General features: G+C 35.8%; 1 protein-coding gene across 1 annotated transcript in view; it reads right to left on the bottom strand.

Annotated features, from left to right (window-relative positions):
• Nucleotides 1–17623, bottom strand: part of Cbl (E3 ubiquitin-protein ligase CBL) — a 74589-nt gene extending 56966 nt beyond the window's left edge. The window contains exon 1 of the mRNA XM_074171983.1: nt 16745–17623. Coding sequence (XP_074028084.1) covers nt 16745–17286 — 542 coding nt within the window. The 5' untranslated portion in view covers nt 17287–17623. The remainder of the gene's footprint in view (nt 1–16744) is intronic.
• Between the last annotated feature and the right edge of the window lie 1586 nt (nt 17624–19209).

The raw sequence follows: 19209 nt of genomic DNA, 5'->3' as shown, positions 1-19209 counted from the left end.
TTTTTAAAAGTCATGATTTTCGAAGAAAAAAATTGAAATCAATTTTTATTTCGAAAACGGTAACAGATAGGTATAGGGAAATATCAAGAAAAGTTGTCGGGCAATTGTTGGAGATTCCAAAAATAATATTATATACAGAGTGTTCCATTTGAAAAATCAAAGTTGCTACTGCTTTCTAATAGAAGCGGCAACACCGCATTGTCGAAAATATTTTAGTTGGCTAGAGAATGTCCGAATATGCCCTCGATTAAATTTTCAAAGGGATCCGTTGTCTGGTTCACCAGAAACGTCTAATGTGCCATCCACCGTAGTAGTAGAAACAGATCGGTCACGGTATCTAGGCATAATGATTCCAGGGCTTCAGCTTATAAAAGTATACCTATACACTGCCCAAACTAGTAAAATCCTGCTTTTTCAATTAAAAGTAACCCTCATACAGTTTTTTCTATAAACAATTCAGTTTCTCATTTGTTTGCCTGGTTGCTGTAAAAGTACAAAATTGGTACCCTTTCAATACACTAATAATAGTACGTTAGGAATAAATTAAAATAGTGTGAAAGCTGTTGATTAAACGAAACATGGGTCTCCTAATGAAATGTGAAAAAAGTCAATGTACTCCGGTCAGAGCCGACTATATTATGTTGAGAGCTCACAATCTCGCGTGGTAAACCTGAAATAATTAACCGAAGGAACTAGCAACGCATCGACAACAAACATTTGAACAGTCGTAACAAACAAAACAAACCGAATCGAATTTGATCACGACGAATCGAATTAGAAGCCAACGGGAAAAGCCAACGAGGTCGAGGATCGCCGCGATTAAACACATGAATGAGATAAGCAAAAGGTACTAACGAGGTTTGTGAATTTAGTTGGTAGCGACAACCCGACAACTGCCTTTCTTTGGGACGAGACCGCACAAATAAATAATTGAATTAAAACGTTTTTCAATTGTACGTTAAATGCAATGGCTTTTCCATCGAGGTATACGATGTGTCTCATTGAAAATGGAATGATTTTTTTCCATCACAGACCTTTGAGAAGTATTCTAGAACACCAAATTTCATGAACGAGTCTCAATATGCTGCAAAATTTTCATAAATTTTCAACGAAAAAAAAATTAAAAAATAATTATTTTTCAATTCAGACCAAACCAGTAAATAAACGTACTTTTGAAATGGTTTATGTCAAAATTACGTCAAAATGTGTTCGTCATTGAAAAAATATGTTATTTGAACTTCGCTGAACTTACCAGATTTTGGTTTATCAAGGGTCCACAATGCCATTGAAATCTGTCATTGAAAAAGTTATAAATGAAAACTTTTCCTTTGTTTGGAAGATTTCCACATTTTTTTGTAATGGGTGTTTTTTATAGAGGTATAGAACTTTAAGTTGGCATTACTTTTCAAGATGGCGACCGATTTAACAGCTGTCAAGTGATTTATTCTTAGTTTGGTTTGGCAATTCATCATGAATAGACTCACGCCTGAACAACGCTTGCAAATAGTGCAATTTTATTTCGAAAATAAGGGTTCTGTGCGGAAAACGTATCGCGCACTACGTCCATTTTATCGTCGACAAAATCGTCCATCAGAGCAGTTAATTCGATTAACCATGGAACCTTTTCGCACCACGTTTACTTTTATTGATAACTCGCATCCCCAGAGACGCCGTACGGTGCGTACAGAAGAAGCTCTTGCTGCTGTACAGCGTAGCATTGAGGAAGACTCGGAGGAGTCCATCCGCTATCGAGCACAGGAATTGGATCTGTGTCCATCCACTTTATGGAAGATTTTGCGGAAGGATCTTGGTTTGCGTGCTTACAAAATCCAACTCGTGCAAGAATTGAAGCCAAACGATCATCAATGGTGATCGGTATAGAGCCATGATTACTAACTTTTTCATTCCTGAATTGAATAACTATGATGTCCAGGAGATGTGGTTTCAACAAGACGGTGCAACATGCCACACAGCTCGTGCCACAATGGATTTATTGAAAGACACGTTTGGTGACCGCCTAATTTCACGTTTTGGACCTGTGAATTGGCCTCCAAGATCTTCTGATTTAACACCGCTAGACTACTTTCTGTGGGGCTATGTAAAGTCATTGGTCTATGCGGATAAGCCACAAACGCTTGACCATTTGGAAGACAACATTCGCCGTGTTATTGCCGATATACGGCCACAAATGTTGGAAAAAGTCATCGAAAATTGGACGTCTAGATTAGACTACATCCGCGCCAGCCGTGGCGGTCATATGCCAGAAATCATATTGAAAATGTAATGCCACAAGATTATCTTTCGGATAAATAAAATTCATGTCAATCGAATAATCCATCGTTGTTTTATTGCAACTTAAAGTTCTATACCTCTATTAAAAACACGCTTTACAAACATGGAGAAGTAAAAAGTCAAAAACCGTTCTTTCCCATTGAACGACTTATTTTTCAAAAACGCACTTCTGTGCATAGACTTAGTGGTACCCCCAGCCATGCTCCTAGGAGCCCTGGATGATATACCGGGACTGTTCCAGGACATTCTTGACGAGTTGACGCTGGCGATCAGGTAAAAGACAGCCCACTGCCAGAGAAACCCAGATAAATAGTTCTACCTATCCCCTGAAGAGGCACTAGCCTACAGCAGAGCACCACATAAAACACATGTAATACTAACTTACCAACATTAGGAGAGAAATAAAAGTATTCGATACATCGAATGATTGACACGGTGGTACCTTTACAAAGCGATACTAGACATTCTTTGTATTCCAATAATTTCCCAACGAAACTCTTGATAGAAACAGCAAAATCACACGAATTTATTAGAAACTAAATAACTCAAAACCAAAATGCACTCTAAAGCAAACACTACCACACTGTAAACCATGACACAACGGAATGAAAAAAAATAACTCACTGTTGCAAGCTGATATAGAATACAACTCACAGAAATGTTCGTACAACGTAGCACCTCAAGTATCGGATTGGTTAGACCTCGGGTTAGGTTACAATTATATTTAAATGGTTTTTTGAAAACATCCAAAAGTAGAATTTAATGAAAAGACGTTTGCCACACCACATATAGTGGTATTTCATCTTTTTGGCCAATACAAAGTCAAATACCTCAGAACCGGTACTTATCCTCTATGAGCCGGATAGTTGGTGAACTCTGTAGAATCCCTTTTAGCCCCCGTCGTTGTCAAACGTGTGTAATTCCAGTCGCGATATCTGTGAGGCAGATATCCACGTGAATAATACGATATTTGGTGAATTCCTAAGAAAAATACATGTTTGGGTTCAAGTACGATCACGTATTTATATCACTTTCATTGATTTCTGCTTAATTATTTCTACCGTGCATTTCTTTAATATCACCCCTTATTTTTTGAACGGGTCAACTCAAAAAATTTAAATTTGGGATAATGAAATTGACAGATGAAACTTTCAAGAGGGCAACTGGGCGCCATCTGGGAAAAAAATTAAATGGAAAGGAGGGTCTTGTGACACATCATTTTGAAACTCCTGACGAATACTTCACAACCCTAGAATATGAAGTCAATATCTTCACCTACTACAAAATGGCGGAACATTTAATAATTTTCTGAAGACTGGGGCCCCTCTTATTCATAATATATATCAATGACCTCTTTTCCTATATGTTACCAAATGAATGCATAGCTTTTGCCGACGACACAACTTTCTTCAGCACTAGCAAGAATGAGAGTGGGCTACGCAATCAAACTATCTTGGCCCAGGACAGAACTTCATGCTGGTTCAGGTGCAACAATCTCATGCTGAATTAAATTAAAACCCAAAAACTATACTTTTCAGCTAATGCCTCTGTTGTAAACGGACATCATGTTGAACTGCTGGGTATCACCCTTGATGACTCCCTGAACTGGTCAGAAAACGTAGAGCACCTATGTTTAAAAATATCAAAATATATATTCCTTCTTTGAAAGCTTCTTTGATATATTCCACAGGCCAAGCAGAGTGATTCCTGCAGACCCCTTTTCGCGACATTGAAAATTATGAACTTGCCATCTATATTTATATATCATACACTCTTAGAAATACATAAAAATAAAAGCAATCTCGAAATTAATGCTGATGTCCATGATCATAATACTAGGAGCCTCCTACTCATAAGACCGAACAGATTCAGATTGGACAAATCAAGAAAAAATTCTATGAACGTTGACTGTTATAATATCTTGCCTCCTAAAGTTAAAGATTATAATAATTATAATACTTTCAAAAAATACCTAAAGAATCATCTTATCTCAAACACATTCTATTCTATGGATGAATATATGGCTGCCCAACTCTAGATATAATGCCAATGATCTAGTGCTTGTATTAGCTTTTCTAATGATATTAACTTTGATGTATGTCTATATTTATATACACATTTTATGATGTATTTTAAACTGTTCGCTCTGCATAGCCGTGACTTGTCTTATTTGTACAATGTGTCTGTATGAGTTAATTGTTCACCTAAAAGATAAATAAATTAATATACAATATACACATTAATATCGATATTTCTAGATATATTCCTTTTCATCTGCCACATGGCAATTCCAACAACCTGATAAGGTTTGTAAAGTTATTTTTGTTAATAAAAACGACAAAAAATGTCAGTACGACAATGAACTGTCAACATTTCAACTGTAATTTAATTACAATTGAAATTTTTTACACAAAATTCGATGCAAATCTTTTGATCCATTTTTTAGATAGCAGAAAATCGCCGAACAGGCGAAACACTCCTAACTTTTTTGTCTTTATACACACAAACTAAACGTGTTAATCAGCTGAAACTGTGAACATGTACCAACATAAAAAAATTGAAAAATCGCTAACCGAATATACGTAGCCCGTGAAATTTGAACATTCACCTTATTTTTTCAACAGCCCTCTATCAACAGACTTATTAAGACCCAGTTGAAATGTTTGGCAATATATATTTACCATTATTAAACCTATATGGAATAACTTCTATTAATTGAAATTGTTGTTCAATGATACAAAAAGTTTAAATACATATAATTTATGCAGACATGTAGGCATTTTTTACTGCAACCGGAATTGAAACGAGATTTTAAGAACGGCAAACATAAGCCTCGTGTACATCCTATAAATCATGATACACCCAAATAGATAGTCATGAATAATAACATCAAAATTGGAAAGTGGGCATAATGAGTAAACATCGCCGTCAATCGAGTTGAGAAATTAATTTATCAATGAATGATGCTTAACGGTTGATTTACCTTTATTGATGAACCATTTGAGATCAGGAGGTCAAACAGACCAACATTCTTCTAGAAAGGTTATGGTTTTTTATGCTAGCAGTTTGCTTCATTTGAAGAATCAGTGCAATATTTTTGTCAAATAAAGGCGATAATAAGGACTAAACTAAACTATTTTATTTTGATATGGTTATATTTGGTAATGAATTGGTAATAATGGAAATCGATATCCGCACAGAATTGATTTCTATTAAATTACAAATATTTTCAGAGGTGAGTATTGAGCGAACATTTTTTTTTATCCACTGATAATTTCATTCAAACAAGTTTTATTTTTCTAATAGATACCCGCGGGGTTACTTCGCTAAAAAGTTATAATAATAAATAATAATATTTATTCATCCTCAAAGACGTTGACAAACGTATAGGATAGGTCAGTATTAAGCAGATAAAAATCACATCAAACGATAAAATTGTAGATCAGTAGATAAAAATAATACAATAAAAATTTATACAAATAAGTCAGAATAACAAAAATTAAAACAATTGTAGTTATAAAAATTGAATACGTCATGCCAAAGCCGCATGAACCCATTCAGTCGAGATGGTCCGAGAGAAATTCGCCAATACTATAGTAGGCCTTAGAAAGAAGCAATGTTTTAACTGCTTTTTTAAATGCTACAGTGTTCATCTGTTTGAAATGGTCTGGTAACCTATTGAATAATTTTATTCCCATATATTTGGGAGAATGTTCGAATTTTATAGTTTTATGTTTAGGAATGCTCAACTCCTCTGCATATCGAGTTGGGTAGCTATGATAGAATGAGTTCTTAGTACAGTCTGTTATACATTCGCGAACATATAAAAGTATTTTAAAGATGTAGATGCAGGGAAAGGTTAAAATTTGATGACTAATGAAAAATGTCTTGCATGATTCCCTCCAAGGGACGCCTAGTAATTTCCTAACGACTTTTTTTTGAGCAATGAAAACTCTATCTTTGTCAACACTGTTTCCCCATAGGATCACATTATAACTTAGATGGCTATAGACCAGACTGTAATATACATCTAAAATGGCGCGTAAAGGCATACAATTCTTAATTCTTGAGATTGCATAATACCCTTGATTGATTTTTTTACAAACAACTGTGATATGGTCAGACCACTTCAAACAGTTGTCTACATGAACGCCAAGGAATTTTGTACAACTTGTGCATGCCAGTGTCATTCCATTGATTAGTAAGGCAAGCGATTGCTTTTTCGGATCGTTTTTTAAATTAAAATAGATATATTTTGTTTTGGTCAAGTTTACAATCAGATTGTTCCTGTTATGAGTAGAATAAAAATAAATACTTCAACTTCTACCACGATTCAGTTGCTAGTGGTAGGCACAGTCTACTTGCCTTACATAAATAAAGTCACGGATCGCTTCGAAAAACTGTTTTAACATTTACAAGCCAACTGATCAACTACGAAACAGTATCAAATCCTCCGATATATACATCGGTGTTTAGAGAATTCCCTGTTCCTGTAGCTTAGTTTACATCGGAATTACCAAACGAGGCATCATCAACACCAGGCTAGAACACAAGCGTTGCTGCCGCCTCATGCAACCGGAGAAATCAGCAATTGCAGAACATGTTCAAGTAGAAACAGACCACGTAAAAATATACGAAGAACTGCTGTCTTGACCAATTCAACGCACGACGTCACAGGGAGGCCATCAAGATCTATAAGCGTCCCAACAAGTTCCAGAAAATAATAAGGTATATGGGTAAACAGAAGATGGTATCTAGTACTCGAAAAGGCCAGAAATTGACTAGAATAAAACTGCGATCGTCATTCCACCAGCGGCATACTTGTCAACAACATGAAAGAATCAGAACGACATAGCAAAAGTGCTGCTCAATCAGGAATGAGCACTAGCATGGACAACTCGCCATTCCCATATCATCCCCACCCCCACCACACTGAAATTATGAATGCGAGTGAACACGTAGCTCGCCAGACAGTCGTTACTGAGACTTCGAATTTCAACTTTCATCCTTGCAGCCCAGATTTTGTTCTCGTGACTTCGACCATGAAAGCTTATGTTCTTAAATTGTATGAAGTGTGTTTAGGCCTTCAACAGAGGCGTTAGAATACCCCTGGTGGGATATTCTGACGCCTCTGTTGCCATCGAATAGGAAATTACCATTTCCCATTGCTCGTTCACTTATAATTTCACAAATAACATGCGACGATCAAGTCGTCTTCATTCAGTTCTTGTATTTTTTCAATATTCGCCGAGGACGACTTCCGTGATACATTTTCTTGTAGTGAGCATAATATACATTGCAATTTATTACAATACTGTTATCTTTAGACTTTCATAGGAGAATCCCATCCTGCTTCTCTTTATTTTTTATCGATCCAGTTTCGCAAATTTTCACCACCGATTCATGAACGATATTCCCAGAATATGCCCCGGTAGAATCGTTAGAATAGAGCGGTAACCCAACCAGTAAAGGAATTTCTGGCAAAGATATAACAATCTGCACTGACAGCAGACAAGCCCTATTAGCCTTGAACAGACAACGTGCTAGTACTAGAGTGCCACCAAGATTTAGCCAAAGCCTCGGTTGATAATAACATTATCCTGAGGTGGGCACGACAGGAGTGAAGGTAATCAATCGCATTGCCGACTCTTTAGCCAAGGAAGCGGCTGGACTGAGAATTTTAGGACCCCGTGAATCTACGGCCTGATGAATTCGACAATTGCGGCCAAATGTCACACCCATGCTCAATCCCTAAAGAGATGGGATGGAATCAAAGAATGCAATCTTGCCAGGATCACCTTGGGCGACCCTGGGAAGCTGGCGCCGAAGAAATATCTGGCGATGACCAGGAAAAATCTACGCTTAACAGTAGGATTTCTGAGTGGCCAATGTCAACTAAGGAAACACCCTCCATAATATGGGGCTAGTGGACACACTAGCAGGATGTGTGAACAGGAAGATGAGACTATCAGGCATGTCCTATGCGAGTGCCCGGAGTTATCGTCAATAAAAGAGTGTGTGTTCGGCGAGTCTTGACCTACACCTGCCGATATAAAGGAGATATCTCCCAGTGACCTGTCCACCTTCTTGGAAAGGACAGGATGTATAATGGGTCACATGCGGCCTAAGTGCTATGGGTGTGAGTGTCGCTATCGGGCGGCAATCCGATAGCGACATTCATTATTTTTTAAATAAGTTTAAATAATTTCTACCCTTACCGGAATTGACCACCCTATATCAGATAAATCCGAAAGTTTTTCTTAATTTATGGTATAAAGTTGGAGAAGTGGATGCCCAAAAGTTTTTTCCTAAAAACTAATCTCTTCTAAAAAATACCCCTTTCAGTTATGACATTATTTTTGAACTTAAGTAAACCCCGATACTTATGATGAAAAATTGAAAATTGTTCATGTTCATGGGTTTTCATTTAAATCCGATTCAACGTTTGTATTTGTTGGCATTTCAAAATTCTACATTTTCTGAGCGAGTGGACCGATTCCGTTAAAAAAAATGATACCATCGTTTAGAGAGTTCAAGATTTTGGAATGTTTGTGGGTTGAAACTTGACCTCTTCACAAAGAAACTTGACTTGATTTTTGGTAAAAGTTATTTCTTTGGTAGTTTTGCCTTGCGATACGTTTGCCATTCTGCATTTCTCTTCAATTAGCAGATTCTATGGCGTTAGTTATAAAAATATGTACATTCCCCAACATTTTACACTGATTTTGTTATTATCACCGACCTTGGGTCAATATATGAGAATTTCCAAATTTAAATGGAGTAACAACTTTTAGATCCGCAATAAACAGCGATGGAACTAGAAAGGAAACGATTTATTCACTTGATCTCTCGCCCTGTTACGTCGTCACCGTTTGAAAGTAACCCATCTCCATGCCGACCATTCAAGACCGTACGTTATGACCTAGAGACTCCCTTCTGAACGAGATAGAAAATCGTATTTCGGGAGTGCACGTAATCAATATTTCATTCATGGAAGTTTCAGGCGGCTCGATTCACGAGAGATACAATGTTTTGCCAAAACGAAGCTATTCTCGTTCTTTTCATGTAGTCCTGGACGGTAAACAATTTAATTGGATCGCATCGAAACTTTATTCTGGAATAGAACATAACTTTTTTGGGGTTTTTTTTAGTGCGGAAACATTCACAATAGTAACGAAACAGTTGAAAACTAGGCAGCTTTCATAACCTTTGGGAGTACAAAAAATATTTACTAACTTCAAAGAAAGTGACGATAAAAAGCAACTTGCCGTGCGGGGTAAGGATTTCATAATGCTCCAGCAATTATGACGGGCCTTACTGCTAACAACGAATAAACGTGTCCTGGGTGCTTAATGGTTGACCACACAAGTGAAATGACAACTGCTAGTAGAGGACAGACGGACAGCACAGTACAATAGTGGTTGATGCATAATTCCATGTTTACTACATGCTACTCAGGCGGATTGGCTGTCCTTGTTCATCTTTCACTGCCTGATTCACTGTGCATGCTGTTTTTGGCGAGTGCATTGGCTTGGGATGTGGGAGTTGAGCAAACCGGCCATCGGATGCCTGTTTCCACGTAGCCCCGCTGAATACGGGAATGACAGAATCACTTGTGGTTCTGTTATTCCCTAAATGAATGGCATCCCAACGAAGGCTTAATCCTAAGGTGTGTGTATCCGTAACGAGAGGATGAATGACACTGAGCATATCAGCTGTCTTCGAGATACCGAACGCTCTCTCGTCGTAGCATCGCCCTGTCACGGTAATGCGGGGCTCTGCCGTGATTGGCCTTCTTTCCCTAGCTACTCGTGGGACTATTATGGACAGAGTAAACTTAAAAATTCTTTTTGACGCTGAGTCTATAGAGGAGATGGATGTTGAGCTTACGACTCCAACTGATCTCCTTGTAAATTTAGATCAGGAGCGAGAGCCAACTCTCCAACTCCTGATCCAATAACTTAACCTTAAAAAAGGTTTGGTGGTGCAGCCAGGAAACGACTGAGTCGTCTCCTCAAGAGCGGGATACCTTATGAAACTGCCTTGCACTAAATTCTTGAGCTGCGTACGCAGAATCTGTCTCAGGTGGAGGAACAAACCCCCCATGAGCAGGTTAGCAAACGTTTGTGCTCAAGTGATGATTCACCAAAACCAGAGGCGAAAAACCTCTGCACGGTTGAATCTAAGGCATCGTCAAGTGTAGCTGACGTGCAAAGACTACTCACCATACAAACTAATCGGCTTCGTTAAGAAGCTGGGTTTATTTGGTCGAGTTCAGACGACCCTCCCCCAATCACAACTTTTTCACGGGACAGGTTATCAAGTTTTTCTGTAAGAAAAAAGGGGTCTTGGGTTATCTCGTTTGATACATCTTCAAATGCCTTCATTTTATAAAATCGGACCAGCCGTTTCTAAGTAATTATGAGTTTCATATTCTTGTTAAGAATCTGCAAAGAAAAATCTGCATATAATCTCGATACAAAATTTTTCTATGACTATTGCCAAACGGATTAATTATATTGCCATTTCTTGTTGGGTCATAGACTCAAGTTTCGTTCTACGAGTAGGCAATGATGTATTACTCAACACATTCAATCACAGTTGACCAGATACATCACATACTAACGAATTCATTATTTCACGGTTGTATTTGAATTATTTTTATTCTCATAATGGGCTATGAGAATTTACATACTTCAAAATTGTTCTCAAACATTGAACTGACAGTACGTTTTGAAAATATAGATTCTAACGAAAAACAGGAATACGAGGGTGTTTTAAGAAGTACTCGGCCTGACTTAGAGATGGTGGTAGTTTGAAAAATATCACTGAATGAGAAAGTACACAATCTATAAAGCACATACTTCATAGCGAACGTTTTTGGTGGATTTGTGAAAATGGATAAAATTGGTCATCGTTATGTGGTACAATACTTTCATTTGAAAGACCTCAGCCCAATCAATATAGAAGCTGAACTGGAGTCTACTTAGGCTGAGTCTGCTTCTTCGTTTACAAAAGTCAAATATTGGGTAGCAGAGTTTAAACAAGGCCGTTCGAGCTGCCAAAACGAGCATCGCAGTGGTCGTTCAAACCAGGTGACGACTCCATAAACAGTGAAGAAACCCACAAAGCGCTACTGAATGATCGTCGACTGAAAGTGCGCGAGCTAGCAGACTCAGTAGTCATCTTAAAAAGTTCGGTACATCGTGTATTATCTGAAAATTTGGATATGAGAAGGCTGTGTGCAACATTGTCGTGAAGATGTTTCAATTGAGTGTTCAGCAAAAGGGAGAACCAGTTCCAAAGAAGGATAAGACCGTTTCATCTGCAGGCAAGGCCATGGCATCGGTATTTTGTAAAAAAGGTAAAACTATCAACGGCGAGTATTATGCAAACTCCGTGAAAACGTTTGAGTGAAGAAATCAAGTGAAAACGGCAGCATTTGCCTTAGAAAAAAGCGTTGTTTCATCAAAAGAATGCACCAGCTCACAAATTCATTTTTGCAATGACCAAAATTAACGAACTAGGGTTTGAATTGCTACCTGATGCACCCTATTTGCCAAATTTTACACCTTCGGATTATTTTCTGTTCCCGAACTTATTTTGAGGAGCAAGACAGTTCTTATTATAGAAACGGTACAGAACTTACTGAAAGTGTATAGAGCTGCAAGGAGATTATGATAAAAATGAAAAATTAATAAAGTTTTTCCAAAATTTTTGTGTTTTCTTTGTTGGGTTACGTACTTTTGGCACCACCCTCGTAAAACCAAAGACTGAGAGTACCTACCAGAAATTTGTATTGTAGCAAATATATTGATATTTAAAAAAAATCCTGTCAATAAAAAAAGAGAGTAAGCAGAAATTCAAATAGAGTTGAGTCTGTCACACTAATTTGTAAGTAGGTTGGTAGAGCAGTAAGTGGAACTCTGGGCTTGCACGCCGTTTTTCATTTTTTTTTCATCAACAGCTCAATTTCCAAAGTAGTTGAAATGTCGGTATATTCTTCACGAATGAATTTCATTTTACAATATTCCTGATTGTAGTCATAGAAAAAGTTTGGTATTCTACTGGGGAGTGGTAAATATTTGCTCAAATGATTTACAATGCCCACTTTTACCTCACAAAGACAAACTTAATTCTCATAAGTAATGATCACATTTCTCGCTGGTTTAATAATATAATTTCATTCAAAACTTCATCCCAATATGATTCTTCAAAATGTTCCCAATGCACTTTATGACAATTCTGACGTTTTGTTACAAACTCATTTCTCATATTACAGATTGTTTCTGTAGTACCTTCGTTGCAAGCACTTTTCTTACCCACGAGTTCTGAAAAGGACTACGATTATGTAGCGTGGGTATACTTTGAGTTACACCAACCCTCACAAAATAATCTACGGGCTTCATATCAGGTAAACCAGTAGGCCGTTTTAAGGGTCCTCTACCTATTCATGTATTGGATAGTTGTCATCTAACCACTATCCAATCACCCTGTCTTAATGACGAAGTGCTCTATCCTGTGAAACGTAACATCAGTTGAAAACTTATCTGGGTTTGTTTGAACTATTTCATCAATCATTAACCTGATACGTTATTGCAGCATATCCAGATAGAGAAGGTCCAGTTGAATGATCTTCCAAAAATATCAGTCCTACAATATGGTTGGAACCGACAGCATGTTAATTATTCTCCGATAGTATACACAATTTATCTATACACCATGATTCACACCCTACTCCACTTTCAAAAAGCAATTTTTGAAGAGAACTGATTTTCATGAAACATAATAATGTTATCAACGGTTACGAGGTGGATATTGACTCAATTTTTTCTGAAATACCGCACTCACCTAAAGTCTCTCCGAAACACACGTACCTCGAAATGGATGTTCCACAAGGCTCCTATCGGGTGTCATGAAAATTGCAAAAAATAAAGCACCATAAGAAAATTCATGGGATTTTGCGCCAGAACCCGCCTTGCTCATCTACTCAGCCAATGCTTTTTTTCAAGTCAACCTGCTATTTTGCTATTTCAATAACTGCTGTTAACCTTTTCAGTATGCAAATGACCAAATTAATATTCATCTTAATTAACGATTTTGATATGAGATTCAATGAAGGCCATTCACAGAAATGAATTGAGAATGCTATGGCATTTGGGAACACAACAAAATGGCATTCTCAAAAAGTTAGATAGGATCAAAATATTCGGCGGCAGAGTAAGAGAACTCGAAAACAATTAGCGAGGAAGCTACGGTGTTAGCGAAACGCGTCTAGAAATAAAAAAAAATTGTTGAATTATTTTAATGAATAGTGTTATTAATTTTCCGGTTAGATAAAACTTAACACGCATGCTGATAACTTATTTTTCCTATCGGTAACGTAACCTAGCGACGAGTTGTTTATCAAACTGTCTTGTAATAACTTGAAATACGTGAAAAAATTGTTGTTGTTGTTGTTGTACATTGACTATACCTTACTTTTGAAAAATAACAAGCTCTAAATACAAATTTAAGCTTTGCCTATTTGACTTTTTTATCCAATAGATAACCCTTCCGATGATTATCATAACACCCGAAATATTTTTCTACAGTAACACAATATAGAAAAAGTTGTTGTCAAAAGTTACAAAAAGCACATTTGGTTATCTGGTTTTAGTACTCTTCGCAGGATTCAATTTCAAATTTAGTTCCAAAGCATATCACAATAACTAAAAAAATACATTTGGTTATAGCAAGGGAAGATTCAGATTGAACCTTACTTATTCTGAGGGAAAACGTAAGAAATGGTTCGTCTGTGATTTCCTACCTGTTAATACAGATTTCTGCTGATGTAATCCAGAAGCTGATTCATTCTCACAGATATCACTGCACATATAACTGGCCAGTTTTTTCTTTAGTGGGTGCCGACGGGGTGGGCGAAAAATGGGTAAAAAAGAGTGGATAAATCCAGAGGGAAAAATTTAATAGTGTTGTATGTACTACTCTTGGGTTGAAGCTGTCTTTTGAGTTGGGATCAGAGCGAGAAGGAAATCACAGTTTCAGCATGGTGAATAACGCTTTATAAATTTAAATGAAGGAGATTCTTATGATTAATCAAATTACTCTAAATAAAAAATACATCAATATCAGCCATGATTTAACTCCCTATTTCGACAAAATTTATGAAGAAAATATATTATTATCCTAGAATAATACTCATATGTGAACCTCGGCGTGAACAGTTTCATGAAAATCATAAATAGTTTGAGCTATTCATACAAGAATATAGAAGGAAATACTTATACACATACACATCATTTGAAGAGTGGGTGAAATCTAGAAAAAAATCTAAACCAGCATCATTTGTTACTCTTAACATTCTTGAAATTGGACTAAAAAATCAACGAAGATATATCTGGGATTGTTGTGTAAGCTATTTAATTGTTCATTTTTGTTAAATTCACCTGCACTTTACTCGATAAGATAGTCAAATCAAGAATGAACTTATCTATACTTTAACAAATTAAATATTGACAAAACAATAAACCTTTTCTTTTCAATACTCCTGCGATATTCTATTAGATATTGATAATTTTAAAATTGATAACTGGGTTCCTATTTAACTTCAGTACAGTAGTTAAGTAATTAGTTAGATAAAGAAATAAAATTTTGAATAATGGTAATAGACACTTATAATTATAACTAATTTTAGAACTTATTTTACTAAGGTTTGACACAAAGTTAAGATATTGTACTGTTATTCATTGTTTGCATTCTGAAAGCAACGAAAAAGTCAGAAGAGGTCACATCGATTATAAATGTCATTAACACATCTGTCTTGAATTTAATGCTGACAACTATACTGTTGACCAAGTTGCATGATGGTGACTAATATCACTAATTGGAATGTACAATACAAATGCTAGACAGTGTAATTTTCTTAATAGATCACAATGATGAATGGCACAAGAAAAACTCGTAGCATTTTACTGATTCTTCTCAAGTATAAATACTCAATATAGAATGTAAGATCAATCATAATAGGGAAAGTATTTTGAACTGGTTTCAAGTTATTGTATTTGAGTAGTACAATATATTCTTCACAAAAGTTCCATGGATTTACCAATTTTTTTCTGTCACATTTGAAAATACTTATTTTTTACAAAACAATTCATGACATAGTTAAGATAACAATTCATGATGTAGTTAAGATAACCTTCACGACACTACGGTACCTTCAAGAGATTACTTTTCAATAATATAATCAGAATAATGAGTGACTCATTTCAACAAAGAATTGTGTTATTTTATTTTGATTAATTTCATTCAACAAAATTTCTCATAGATGGGAAGAGTTTTGAAGTAAGTTTGCATAATATGTTGGAACCTTTCTACATGCAGCCTAAATTGGCTTTACCACCATACAGTAAACAATAGTATAAGCATTTATTGATAAATAGTAATTTCCCATCACTCATTAATTCACTTTCACAGGGCCTTCAATTGGTCAATGTATTTGAATTTTTTTATGAACAGATTTTCACAATTGGCTAAGACCATGTGAAAGCGAAAGTTTTCCTTAGAAAAGGAACCCTTAGTTGAACGAATTAATAGAGATATTAAATTACGGCAACAAATTTAGCATTTTGACGTGACCTTTTAAAAATTGTTATGGAAGCAGACTGAAACTGCAATCTTAACAAAACCGTTTTATATGGCTGAGATTAAAGTAGTAGTCAGATTTGATTTTGAAACTTTTCGATGATTTTTGTCATGCACATTTGAATGCAGTTTCACTAGTACTACTAATAGCGCCAAACTGAACAAAACGTTTATTTTTTGTCAAAATATTTTGGTTGTAAGAAATTCAACTACAGATATTTCTCTGGCATGAAAATAACGTAATTGAATTAACATTGAAATTATTCTGCAGCATTTTCAAAAATGTTTTAGTAGGGAAAGCCCATTGCTGTCCTCAATAATTGTAACTATTTTCTTCTAGTAGATCTTGTCTCACATATTTATTACTTTTCCGAAAACGGCCACTGGTGAATATACAACCCTCTGTATCGCTTTTCTTTTGCAACAGTTTCTACTTCTTAATGGTTAGATATATGTAATATGCAAGGTTTAGCCTCAAGTTACTGAATAATTGTAACTTTTTGTAATGTTCTGCAGATTCTAACAGATACAAATTGAATTTAAGTTGTTTCGTGCACACTCAATTAGCAAGTAGCATCATAAAACTGTTTCAATCATCTCCTGATGATGCAAACTTGTTTAGCGAAAAGCACGTGGAGAGAAAGTGCCTTTATTTTGGTGCGAAACAGTGTTTTCATTTGACTCATCTCATGATAAAGGTTCCAATTCTATCATAATGGACATAAAACAAAATCTGAAGTGTTTATACAAATAAAAATGCATTATGGAAATACTTCTTTCTTCATGAAGAACATTGAAATCAACTTACCTGTTCCCAAAATTTGTCTTCCAAAAATCTGCAGCATCAGACTTAGTAATCCTAAACGTATCACCAGCAAACACTCCATTCGGGAAGAGAGCTTTCAATTCACTCAACATATGACTAAACACTAAACTATGTTTTGTTAAGTTCCTCCTATAATGAGAGTTTTCATCAAACATTTTTTCTTTACCTTCCTTGAACAGTTTAATTGTTTGCTTACACTTCCGCATTAAATTAATAATAAATATATTAAAGTGTTCAATTGAATGTAGTTCTCCCATATTATCTTCATATTTAGAATAAATCAGCCTCAGTCTTTGATAGGTGTCTGGCAAAATATCTAAAATAAATGGGGGCGAATTTTTCAAGTTCATTTTCTGATGTTGACACAATTTCACAACTTTATCCATTAGTTTCCATGTTTTATCCAAAGTCCTTTTGTCTGTCGAGTATTTTGGATGTGTTACCACTTCTGAAAAAGCGCCCTGTAATTTGGAAAATATCGTCGATAGGTTTTTGTGCGGTACTGGACGATTTCGGCCTGCCATTTTGATGTGCGTTTTTGATACAAAGTAAAACAAACCTATCACTTTACGAATCACCTCATATCATTATGACCGTTTTATTTCACATTACTTAACAGTATACGCTTCAGTAGTAAGGTATCGACATTAAACAAAATTATCGTCCACGGTTGTCATTTTCTAGCAAAGATGAATGAATGAACTGAATGAAGTTGACCTGTTTGACAGTTCAGGTTCAGAAGACGCGCATTCAGAGCCGGCATAGCAAGTGGAACAGCATTTTCCAAATGAATTAATTAAAAGGAGTGTAATTTATAAGTTTTGATTTATTGCATATAACAGTACCATTAAAAACAATGGAACTAAATTTGAAGGAATCAATTTTGTTTTTGTTTTGAAAAAATACTCAATTGTGTAATTTATATTAAGTCGGCTCTGCATTAAACTAAACAAAGCATCGACAGAAGACAGAAAGAGTTAACGCAGCGTTGCCGAAACAAACTTTCAGGTATTGTTCCTTGATCATTTGACAACTGACCTTACCTTTACTTTACTTTACACTTCAGTTTCATCGAACGAGCGAAGATCACCATAAGAAAACAGCTTACATACGACTTTTTGATTCTTGATGCCTTGTTTGATATTTTTACGGATCAGATAATGCAATACTGCAATACAATTGGTGTATAACATTTATGTTTACAGATAAAAATGCCATGAGGTGATGGATTATTAAATTATATTTATGTCGAATATGTGGTTTACTGATAATAAAATGGTATTTAAACCAGTTTACAACATTACTACAAGATTGTGATCGTCCCAGTACTATATTGGGTAGCGAAAATATCTGACTGACAGTCAAATGATTCTGTGCAGAGCTACTTTCATAATTTTCTACGAATCTCTCTCTTCAATTACTTGTTAGACTAGTTTGATTATTTTGAATTTGAAACTCATTATCTGAAAAGTATTTTCATTTTGAGGTTGGAATACCATGTTCAAATGTCACAGATCATAGGAATATTATGTTCCACAGATAAAAAACTATTTCAAATCATGATTATGAAATGTTTTATAAAAGAGATTAATCACGAAATCCAAATTTTTACGTAACATACCATCTGTGAATAGAACGTGTTCAGTGTTCAAAATGAAGGTATTTTATGTCAAATATTATTTTATTCTATATACCGTAAGAATTAATTTTTTAATTTTTAGGAATAACACTAAAAATACTATCGTGACTGGCCCTCATGGGTTAATATTCTCATATTCATATTTTCTATTTTTCACAAGAAAAGTATCCGTTTACCTGTCTATGCATCTCTGTTCTGCCGAACATAATGAACATTGTTCTACGAGATCAAAAATACGAATCCCATAGAAGCTCAGAAGTGGCATTTTCGTGTCACCTGAAATTTTTAGTATTTACCCTGACCACCAGAGGGCGATGGCAGTACGATGTCAGTATGGGTCAGTATTCAATGTATCAACCACTGACATAACGATTGAGGTTATGTCGATGGTATTAACAGAATTGGGTAGCTAGTAGCTAGCAGTCGCTGACAAATAGTATACCGGATCATACCGAAGTTGGAATGTACGCCACAATTAAATTAAGTTAAAAAGCCGACTGGTTTGTCAGCGACTACTACCCAGTTCTGTTCGTGATCACATTAGGTTTGTTTTGGTTCACAATTCTGTACAGTTCGATCATGGGCAGTTATTAAAATGTGTTAGAATCGTTCTAGTATCGTTCACAAAGTGTTTTGGTTTTCTCCGAACCGATTCGCAACTATTCCAGAACGGTAATTATATTAGTTCATACATTTGAGTAGGGACTGTTTAGAACTTCGAATTTGCTCTTGCGCACTAATAAAATTTTTCATTTTTATATGTTTTGGTTTTTTACTTGCTGGGACCGTTCCAGAACTGTTCTGTGAC

The sequence above is a fragment of the Leptinotarsa decemlineata genome, unplaced genomic scaffold (assembly GCF_025532065.1).
Source record: "Leptinotarsa decemlineata unplaced genomic scaffold, Ldec_3_MD MMD2_tig00000035_RagTag_RagTag, whole genome shotgun sequence".
Taxonomy (NCBI): domain Eukaryota; kingdom Metazoa; phylum Arthropoda; class Insecta; order Coleoptera; family Chrysomelidae; genus Leptinotarsa; species Leptinotarsa decemlineata.
This window is presented reverse-complemented; position numbering and strand designations above follow the sequence as displayed.